The 11180-nt window shown below is 34.4% G+C and overlaps 2 protein-coding genes across 5 annotated transcripts; both read left to right on the forward strand.

Annotated features, from left to right (window-relative positions):
• Positions 1–1772: 1772 nt before the first annotated feature.
• On the forward strand, positions 1773–7220 carry LOC106444174 (glutathione S-transferase T3-like). 4 transcript variants are annotated; one of them, XM_048776556.1, is made up of 4 exons: positions 1773–3035; positions 3146–3283; positions 3399–3510; positions 4876–7220. In XM_048776556.1, exon 4 carries the CDS (start codon positions 5651–5653, stop codon positions 6911–6913), a length of 1263 nt encoding a protein of 420 aa, XP_048632513.1. In that variant the 5' UTR covers positions 1773–3035; positions 3146–3283; positions 3399–3510; positions 4876–5650; the 3' UTR covers positions 6914–7220. The 4 variants fall into 4 exon arrangements, with proteins under 4 accessions (XP_048632513.1, XP_048632516.1, XP_048632514.1 ...); XM_048776559.1 differs by having other exon boundaries at positions 4876–5182; XM_048776557.1 differs by having other exon boundaries at positions 1773–2473; positions 2841–3035; positions 3146–7220.
• A 121-nt stretch (positions 7221–7341) lies between these two features.
• Positions 7342–8754, forward strand: BNAA03G36400D (vascular-related unknown protein 1). Its single transcript, XM_013885679.3, has 3 exons — positions 7342–7791; positions 8052–8123; positions 8368–8754. The coding sequence occupies exons 1-3, from the start codon at positions 7405–7407 to the stop codon at positions 8548–8550; spliced, it is 642 nt and encodes a 213-aa protein (XP_013741133.1). The 5' UTR covers positions 7342–7404; the 3' UTR covers positions 8551–8754.
• Positions 8755–11180: the final 2426 nt, after the last annotated feature.

The following is an 11180-nucleotide window of genomic DNA, read 5'->3' on the forward strand; positions in this document are numbered from 1 at the left end:
CAAAATCAAAAGTGGTCAAGTTCAACGAACATACATAACATTCCTTCTCTCTTTTATTTTGGTTTGTATTAGGGTTAAATATTAATAACTGATGCATCAACTGCTCCACTTTAACAATTTAGGTTTAACTATTTAATTATTCTTTCAAAAAAATCAGATGGCCACATCATGATAACGTTTCTAGAGGATATTTGTCACAACGAAATCAGCCGTTTGATTACTTTTCACACTAACCAACCCTCTATGGCTTCTATTTTTATTTAGAAATTTCGTTTTTGCACTAAGCGAAGTTTAAATTTGTTGTTGTCTACGTTTGCTTCGATTATCATAACGCACTTTACAAATAGTTTTTTTTTTCTGCAGACAGACACATAATGTATAGTTTATATTCTACCATTGCGTAAATGAATTTGTTGGAAAGCTATGTCTCAACTAATAATAAAGAAACTAGATTTTGACCCGCGCAGGCGCGCGGGTGTATATTTTGAAAAATATGTTGATATTTGTTTTTCATGTAATTATTAGGATTTGGAAAAATGAATCCGAGGAACATAACCGATACCGATCCAAAGATATAGTACCAAACCCAAACATAAATTGATTAAATATTCTAATTATTCAAAATTTTGTTATTTAAAGAACCGAATCTGATCCGAACCGAAGTATTTGGGTATCCGAATTTATCTAAAAATAGATTTATATACTTATATATAATAATTATTTTTAGATTTAACGTATATAAAACATCAAAAATGATACTTTTAAATTGGTTTAAATACTTGAAAATATATATAGATAGTCAAAAGTAAATATCTGAAATAGTTAAAGTATACTCAAATCACCAAAAATACTTAAAATAATTATTGATTTCGTATCCAAAATTTTAAATCAAGCCAATTGATATGTTAAGCTTAAGTATTATGACATATGTTATTCAAATTTATACGTAATATATTATTTTATTTATACATTTTGAGAAATTTAAAATATATAATGATTTAAGACTTTAAAAATAATTTAAATTAGTTATCCAAACCCAAACCAAACCCGCAAAGATCCAAATCGAACTCAAACCAAAATTTAGAAACATTCTAATAAGGCTGAAATCTTTGACCCCGAAAACCCAAAATACAAACCGATCAGAACTAAACCCGTATGGGTATCCAAAAGCCCATCCCTAGTCATTATTATATATCGTATTTTATCATCATATAATTAATCGTATTTTATATGTACCATCATATAAGTAATCATATAATTAATAGTATTTTATACATACCATCATATAAATAATTACATATATTATATTTTTAAAACTTAATATGAAATATGAAAACCATAATTTGAGTTGGTATTTCAAATTGGGCTTTGTATTATATTTTTCTTATATATATTGACAATATTTTTTTATAATGGTTATTGAAAAATAGTTTAGTAAAAATCTATTTTTGAATATATGTATATTTTTGAATCAATTTTTGATATAAATCAAATTTGAATTATTATTTTGATTTGAAATATGTATATAAAGTTTAAATTTTGTTTTATGGTTAGATTAGAAAAATTTTTTTTAGGGAATTAGATTGACTCATTTTGGTATATTTTAAAAGTGGCCTAGATAACTTTCAATTTTAAAAAAAAACATAAGCCCATTACTTTTTTTCTTAATACTACTATCCTTGTTTTCAAACAAAAATATTTTTTTTTAAAAGACTGCAATCCATGTTTCCAAACACTCCAAATTTTTAAAAGTCCTATTCAAGTCTCCAAACACTCCAATTTTGTACTTGAGTTTTAATAAGATAGATGCCTGCAAATCAACGATAAGTTGGGCCAAATCACATTTAAGCTTATTTTTGGGTCAAAACTATTGATAAAACATAACTAAGGAATAAAATCATACAAATCTCAAGTTTAGCAATATCCTAATTTTGAAAGAACAAATATAAATGTTTTGTTTCCTACTTATATGATTGTATGGTCTCATTATATATCACCCACTTTCTACCGAACGGTCCACGAATGTAAATCTGCGTATTTGTTTTGTTTACATATGCAAAATGTTTTCCATTTCGAAAAATAAAAATAGACTTATATTTCACTTTTGTATGGTGGAACATATTTCCTAAAGATAGCTTAGAGCAGCCCCATTAGAGGTTTTAGACAGGTTCATGGGCTCAGTATCATAGGGCCGGACCATTAAAAATAAAGATTAAATGGGTTATTTCTCGCGACCCGCCCCTTACGAGTGACCCCGTCCGATACGGGTTCACACCACGTGTCGCGAATTGATTGGAGACGCGGCGTCGACGTCACGCGGTGGAAAGGGGAGAGAGATTCATTTCTCTCTTTTGTCTCGAAAACTCTAGGGTTTCTTCCTCCCGGCGAAACCCCGTGCGACGACGATCTCTGTCCCTATTTCTCGAATTTGCTCCATCGATTCGACGAGTTATTGTCTCCTCTACTAACAGAGGTGGGTCTCGACTGGAATCTCCTTTATATTGATGTCGTTTTGGTTTCGAAATCGAGTTAGGGGAAATTTCAATTTTTTTTTTTTACGATTTAGGGTTCGAAATCGAGAAGGGTTTTGATTTAATGCTGTATTACCTCGTCTACGGGTTCGATTTATAGTTTTAAGGTTCGATTCTCGCGGATTGGAAATCGAAAAGGGTTTTTCGAGTTAGGGTTCAAAATAGAATTTGGGGGTTTCGATAAGTGGGTTTAGATCTTGTACTGGGTTCGATTCACGGTTTTGACTACTTTTGTCTCAATCGATTCACGGTTTTGATTATTTTTGATTCAATAGAAAAGGGTTAATCAATTTCATTTCTCTGTTTCAGATGGATCCCTCAGCCGAGATAACAGATTTTAAGAGGAAGCAGGAGTTCATCGACCACCTGTACAACGTTGCCGATTCGTCATATGGGATGCCGACAAGCTGTCCGTGTGGTGGTAGAATCATCGACGAGGTTCGGGTGAAGGAGGAGTACGACACGCGTCCCGGGAAGCGCTTCTTCAGCTGCATAAACTACGAGGTAACCCACATCATTCGCATTCCCTTCATTAATCTCACATGTCTTATTATGTTGTCTAAATTTTCTAGTTAAATATGTTGTCTGACTGATGTTTCCGTGGTTTAACCAAGGCTGATGGGTTGCATTACCGTCAGCCTTGGGTTATAGGTGTCCAGGAGGAGATGGTACGCATGCGTGAGCGTGTGGATGAGGCTGTTGAGATCATCAAATGTGTGCCCATTCTCACTAAACAGATCGACAGTCTTGAGGTTTGTGAACACTTTTTATCTCTTTGGGTGATCATCAAATTTGAGATCATCAAATTTGTGAACACTTTTTACGTTTTTATAAGTGAGTTACAAGTTTTCTTTATCTCTTATGTAGGCACAGGTTAAGAGGCTCACATTGCTGCTTGATAAGCTCACTGGTGACGTCTATAACCTCACAGTCCAGGCGGCTGCTCTGGAGAAGGCCTGTTTCGACTGAAACAGAACAGGTAAACTTTCAACTCGAGTAGGAACTGTTTCCGTGTGGAACTTGAGTAGGAACTGTTTCCGTGTAGAGTAGAAACTGAGACTTAACTAGGAACTTGAGTAGGAACTGTCTATAATACATTAGGAACTTGAGTAGGAACTGTTTCCGTGTAGAGTAGAAACTGAGACTTAACTAGGAACTCGAGTAGGAACTGTTTCCGTGTAGGGAGTGTAGTAGTACTTCATTAAATATCTAGTACTAGTTTGGTTCCTCTGGTTGGTTGCTGTGATGAATGCGCTTAAATTGCTGTGTCTTAAACGTTTTAGAGTTTTTTAGAATTGATTTGATGTGTAATGAATGTCTGTGAACAAGTTGTTGTCTAATTAAGTGTAATGAATGTTTGGTAGTTAGGAAACCACCCGTAACTCAAACGCAAGTAGTTCTTTAAAAAATACATAATCCTTTTTAAAACTTCTAACAAACAACAAAACACAACCCCAAACCAAAATGGATACGTTTTCACAAAGTTCTCCCGGTTTTGTGAACCTATTATCTTCCCAGTCCAGTAAAACCGTAGAAGTAGGGTCGTCTGAGGTTCCTAAACCGGCTGGTGAAAGGAGAAAGTGGACGACTCAAGAAGACATTATCCTCATCAGTGCCTGGTTAAACACAAGCAAAGATCCCATAGTTAGTAACCAGCAGAAACTAGGGTCGTTTTGGAGAAGAATAGAGGATTACTTTAATGCAAGCGCTCAGCTAGGTGGCTTTCTACCTAGAGAGTGGAGTCAGTGTAAGCAGAGGTGGGGAAGGGTGAATGAACAAGTGTGTAAATTTGTGGGAAGCTATGAGGCAGCATTGAAGGAGCAATCAAGTGGGCAGAACGAGAACGATGTCATGAAGTCAGCTCATGACATCTTCTTTAACGACCACCAGGCGAAGTTTGCACTTGAACACGCGTGGAGGGAGCTGAGGTATGATCAGAAGTGGAGATCGAACTCTATATCAAGAGATGGTGGAAAGGCGAAAATGAAGGAAGCTGCGGAGACGGTGCCTGACTCGGATGAGGCTAGGCCTCCTGGCGTTAAGGCTTGCAAAGCAGCCAAACGCAAGAAGCCTGGCAATGAAGCTGCATTTGATCGCCTGGAGATCATTCTAGAGAAGAAACAGAATATTTCGAAACAGAAAATACTTGATCGTCTCCTCTCTAAGAACATAGCTACTCTAACTGAAGCTGAGGTCGCTTTGAAGGACAAACTTGTTTCTGAGATGCTTTAGGTTGTTTAGTTGAAAATTTCTTGAACTCTTTGTTTGCTTCTTTACTTGCTTTGATAATTTTACAACTGCTTTTGTTGACTTGAAACTTATATTCTTCTGTGTTATTTTGCAGGTGAAAGGATCTGTGGGGCCGTTGGTCACGGGCATATGGGAGATAAAGTCTGGACTTGATGGGTTTTGTAGGTGTCACGGGTATTGTAGTAGTAGTAGTTCACGGGTTGTTCATGTAGTTGTAGTACTACATGTATCTTTTGGGTCGCAGCAGGTCAGTGTTTGTACTAGACACTAGTGATGAACTTGGTGTCACGGATTGTAATATGAAGTGTAGTATTTTGTTTGTCTCTACACTTCACGGGACTTGTAAAAGTTTGTTATAAAAAGGACAAGTATTTCATGTCTCTCATATATGTTCTCTTCTCTCTAACATGTGTTTATGTTCTCTTCTCTCAAATGCCAAAGCATAGTTCTCTTCTCTGTATCTACAAATCATAGTTCTCTCAAGGTCGATACCCCTCCATCTTGTTCTCTCAAACCATCCGCCTTACTCTTGTTCTCTCAAACCAGCTGCCTCACTCTTGTTCTGTCGAACCAGCCAACCACTAGACACTCGCCGACTACAAAATCGAGTGACCAAGTAAAATCTAAAATTCTTTGTTTTGTTATCTATAGTCTGTAATTAATGTTCCACATATAAGTTATAATTAAAAACGAAAAAATGAAATTCCAAGATTTATTGAAAAAAAAAAATTAAGGTTCCACATATAAGTTATAATTAAAAACGAAAATATGACATTCCAAGATTTATTTTTTTTTTTTAATTAATGTTATAATTAAAAACGAAAATATGATATTCGTAGAGATATTTAAAATATTTGTTTTTTTCAGTTATGACATCCTCAGAGTCAGATGGCGTTGATGAAGCCTTTGAAGATATGTTTGACGAAGAATTTGATAATATCATCGACTCCCTACTAGATGTTCAAACCAACAAGCCCAAAAAAAGAGCTTATATTGAAAGAGATCGGGAACAAGGACACATTCAACTATGGAACGACTATTTCCACGAAAATCCCACTTACCCGCCGGTGATGTTTAGGCGGCGTTTTCGAATGAACAAACCCTTGTTCCTCCGCATTGTTGATCGCCTTACTACTGAAGTTCCATACTTTCAGCAAAGAAGAAATGCTCACGGCAGGTACGGCCTATCACCACTTCAAAAATGTACTGCAGCTATACGTATGCTCGCATATGGTCAATCTGGAGATACGTATGACGAATATCTTCGACTTGGTGAAAGTACTGCACTTTTATGTTTAGAACATTTCACTAATGGGATAGTACAATTGTTTGGAGTTGAGTATCTAAGAACACCAACACCGGAAGATCTTCAACGATTACTCGACATTGGCGAGAAGCGCGGGTTTCCCGGGATGATAGGCAGCATTGATTGTATGCATTGGCAGTGGAAGAACTGTCCAACGGCTTGGAGAGGCCAATACACCCGTGGTTCAGGAAAACCAACAATTGTCTTAGAGGCTGTGGCATCAGAAGATCTTTGGATATGGCACGCATTTTTCGGATTACCAGGTACCCTCAACGATATCAATGTTCTTGATCGGTCACCAGTTTTTGATGATATACTGCAAGGTCGAGCCCCTAAAGTTAAATTCAAGGTCAACAACCACACTTACCGTATGGCGTACTACCTTACTGACGGAATTTATCCGAATTGGTCAACATTTATCCAATCCATCCCACTTCCTCAAGGTCCTAAAGCTGAGCTATTTGCCCAACGTCAAGAATCCACCAGAAAAGATGTCGAACGTGCTTTCGGGGTTTTGCAATCGAGGTTTGCAATAGTTAAAAACCCTGCTCTACTATGGGACAAGGAAAAGATAGGGAAAATTATGAGAACTTGTGTCATATTGCACAATATGATAGTGGAGGACGAACGAGACGGATACAGTCTTACTGATACATCTGAGTTCGAGTCAGGAGAGTCAAGCAGAGGTTCGAAGGTCAAAACGAGAGAAAGTTTGCATGCACATAATATGCTAGGCATGCGCAATGAACTTCGGGATTCAGGAAAACATGATAGGTTGAAAGCTGATTTAGTTGAAAATGTATGGCAAAAATTCGGTAATGAATAATCTTTCTATGTTCATCAATTATCAATGTAATGAATAAAATTTTATAAATTATTATATTTTATTCATGTATTAAAAAAAAAATCAAAACTAAATTTTTTTAAAAAAACTATTATTTTAGTTCCTATGAACCCCTTCTTCGGGTTCACTAATGGAGAAGTACAAAATCAAGAAGTTCATCACTATTCATGGTCCCACCATAAATATATTAAAAAATTGGTATGAACCCCAAAGGGGGGTTCACCAATGTAGATGCTCTTAATGTCACACTTCTACAGAGGTCCGTCGTTGGCTTTTAGTTCTCCATATTTTGATCAACGCTTTGGGACCCATGTGATGACCACATCAAGATTCCGATTACTGTCTCTCCAATTAGTTTTATTTCTCCTTTTTTATATATCATGAAAATTTAACGACCTTAATATATATACATACCAAACGCAACCACCTACGAATTATTCCATTTTATTTTGGTTTATTCCTCCTTTCTCCACATGATGGATACATTCTCTTGTAATTCTTATGAACAAAATCACGCTCCTTTCGACCGTCACGATAATGATACTGATATTGATGATCCTGATCATGATCATCATGATGGTGTTCAGCAAGAGGAGAGTGGATGGACAACTTATCTTGAAGATTTCTCAAATCAATACAGAACTCATCCTGAAGATAACGATCATCAAGATAAGAGTTCGTGTTCGATTCTGGACGCCTCTCCTTCTCTGGTCTCCGACGCCGCCACTGACGCATTTTCTGGCCGGAGTTTTCCAGTTAATTTTCCGGTGAAATTGAAGTTTGGGAAGGCAAGAACCAAAAAGATTTGTGAGGATGATTCTTTGGAGGATACGGCTAGCTCTCCGGTTAATAGCCCTAAGGTTAGATACTACATAACATAATCCAATTAAAACATGATCCATGATTGAAATTTTAATCCAAAATCTTTCTTTTGCTTTTCTTTTTGGGTGCAAATCTATAGAAAAAAAAATAATTTTAATTTAATTGTCAAATATGATTGATTATGAGTCAGTTACCTCCAATAATTACTTTATCCTTTTATTATTATTCTCCTCTTGTAGTATCTCCCTTTGTAGTAGTTATAGCAAATGTATAATTTTATATAAATGATATTGAACAGGTCAGTCAGATTGAACATATTCAGACGCCTCCTAGAAAACATGAGGACTATGTCTCTTCTAGTTTCGTTATGGTAATCTCTATGCTTTCTTTCATACATATAAATTTATGTGTCCACCTATCAATTTGAATTTAATTTCATTTATAACCCATACGGAAAAGATAGAGAAGATTCATTTTGCATAATATTAGTTTATTAAGACAGACTTGGTCCTGTATTATTAGATAAGCTTTGTTTGTCTTATAAGGAAGGTATATGATCTTTTCGTATTAATAATCTTTACATTATATTCGATGGATGTATACGGTATTGATAGGGAAATATGAGTGGCATGGGGGATCATCAAATCCAAATCCAAGAAGGAGATGAACAAAAGTTGACGATGATGAGGAATCTCAGAGAAGGAAACAACAGTAACAGTAATAATATGGACTTGAGGGCTAGAGGATTATGCGTCGTCCCTATTTCCATGTTGGGTAATTTTAATGGCCGCTTCTGAATGATGAGCAATTCTAGTAAACCCTTGTAAATTTGGTGGTGTTTATGTATGTACCCCATCTTGCATATATTCGCTTGATATGTGTACATCTTAATGTGTATGTGCTTAATAAAACATGTAGTTTACGTTTGTAAACATATCTAAGAGCTACAATCTCATAAAGCTTACGAAAGCTTTTTTAAATACATGCAAAGCCTTTTTAAATACACGCGATTATTTATATCTCTAAAAGTTTGAGAGAGTTATATCTAGGTTATCTATATATAAGGACCATGGGTAGACCTTATGGCAGATTATATGGATGGTAACCACAACTTAAATTTCGTTTACTTTAATGTAGATATGATAAGATTATATGTGTGAAATTAATACCGTCAACGAATTAGAAAGTTGAGGGATAGAATTCATCAATCTCACATATTTATTAAATTATACGTACATTCTATATTCAAAATTATATTTATATGTGGTCTTACATATCAATTAGAAAGTGACCAAATGTTTGGCACAGTATATTACATGAACTCGTAGCCGTCCCGGCTTCAGATTTAATTAACAAGCTACTTGGTATACTTAATCAATTCTCGCGCTAATGCATAATATATATGTTATAGGGTGATTAATAACTATATCAAATTACATTATCCAAATATATATTATGTACGCATATCTATATCTCTATCTCTATGTACATACATAATATGATATTATTAATATCTGTCAATATCTTATAAGTAAATATATGCAGACATATATATGTGTATATGTGTATTTCTTAAGATGGTTGTAGAAATGAAAAAAAAACTTTCTTCCTTTACAATTAAAAAAGATCAGATTATACAAAGGTTAAGGGCATCTCTAGATATAGATAAAAGAACTGAGGTCAAATTCTGATTTAATATTTAAAATTATATATCTTGCATCCGTTAGCCAAACCTTCCTGTTAGGTGATCGATCAAGTCCTTACCAATAATCATTTCTTATTGTGTAACAAAACTAATATAAAACGTTTGATACCAAAAACAACATCCACCACAAAATATGAATAACTTTTTTTCAACTTTGTTTTAGTTTTGAATCGGAGATATTTGATGATATTCCGTTTGGTTCTGAAACGTGTTGGATGAAGCGTCTAATCAAATCGGTTATGATATTAATTGCTGCATAAATTAATTAATACATAACTAATTCCTTACAATCTATACTAAGAAGCTTGAAATTAATTATGGTTGCATGTTAAAGAAATGGGCATCGGTTAACCTTTTCTGGTTTTCATCATAGACAGCAAAAAAAAAAATGTTCAACGTTCAAAGGATTCAATAATTTTCCAGCTGCCCAAGTACATGCTCCACGAGCACGATTTTATGATGCAAAGTTGATAATATATCACTTACATTTAGTCCTAAGATATGATTAAAGTTAAAAGATCAATTATTTGAGACTGTATGATTAATTAGAGATTCACACACTTCCAACAAACTAAGAATATTTACGAACTACTATTAGACAAAGCAACCTTAAATCTCATCTTCGATGTCAAATCAAATCTTACAAGAATCTCATCACGGATTCATTGATTTTTCTTAACTTTCTTTGTCTTCAGTGATAAAATGATCTCCGTTCGCCATTTCGGGTTTTGACCGGAGATATAGCTTGCTTAATTCATTATAGATAAAAAGAAGTTGTGCTACTATCAAAAAAAAAAGAAAAAAAAAAAGAAGTCTACTACTATCTAGAGTGAACCCGCCGTATATACGTATGTGTTCATTTATATGTAGAAATCTCAAGTAAATCTGGTTATATTAGAAAATGCATTATTATTATTACAATAAACATGTCTTGAATTTTCATCCAATAATATTTTTAGAAGTTGCTTCTGAGACGTAATCTCCATTGTCAATGACAATCGTGTTGCGTATTTTAAGACACGTCACTAACTTGCCGGCTTCATGTTTTAAAATACTTCTGTTATCTATATGGTTCATGTTGATCAAAAAAAAGAAAAAAATCTATAGGGTTCATAGGTTGAACCCAAAAAAGTCTATAGGCACAGATAGTAACAAATCTCACAATTTTAGGAAGTTAACAGCGATACTGATAGTTTAGTTAACATAATTTAACCGAAAATCCAAATCGAATTTAACCAAAAAAATCGAAAATCTCTAATTTTTTTGAGATATCTAAAAAACCAAAATATCTAATTTTTTTTTTGGAAAATTAGACCGAAATTAATCGAAAACCAAAAAATAGTTATTTTCGGAAATAATTTTAAAAACCGAAATTAACCGATAACCGAACCAAACCGATAACCAAATCGAAATTTAATTCGGTTAATTTCGGAATAGGTTTTAAAAAAAAAAAATTTAACCGAAAACCGAAGTCGCACGGCTAGATACTATAGTAATACGGTCCGGCTATTTTTAATGAAGAATCGAGGATGATGACCGTCAGTGAAAACAAGACCAGTAAAAACAATGAGTAATCATCATTGCTAAACCACTATTAATTGACCCTTAGTAGTTTAAGGATTTACCATTACTGGATTGTAACCATCGACCGTCAATGGTTATTCAATAGCAAGGACCGATCGTCAACGTTTAGCCAATAATAATGACCGACAATGATAAATC

Source organism: Brassica napus, chromosome A3, assembly GCF_020379485.1.
Source record: "Brassica napus cultivar Da-Ae chromosome A3, Da-Ae, whole genome shotgun sequence".
Classification (NCBI taxonomy): Eukaryota; Viridiplantae; Streptophyta; class Magnoliopsida; order Brassicales; family Brassicaceae; genus Brassica; species Brassica napus.

Excerpts from the sequence above, each read along its gene's own strand:
- LOC106444174 (XM_048776556.1), top strand. The coding sequence starts at position 5,651 with ATGACATCCTCAGAGTCAGATGGCGTTGATGAAGCCTTTGAAGATATG.
- BNAA03G36400D (XM_013885679.3), top strand. The coding sequence starts at position 7,405 with ATGATGGATACATTCTCTTGTAATTCTTATGAACAAAATCACGCTCCT. Across the intron at positions 7,792-8,051 it reads CTCCGGTTAATAGCCCTAAG|GTCAGTCAGATTGAACATAT; the intron begins GTTAGATACTAC and ends GATATTGAACAG. Across the intron at positions 8,124-8,367 it reads TCTCTTCTAGTTTCGTTATG|GGAAATATGAGTGGCATGGG; the intron begins GTAATCTCTATG and ends CGGTATTGATAG.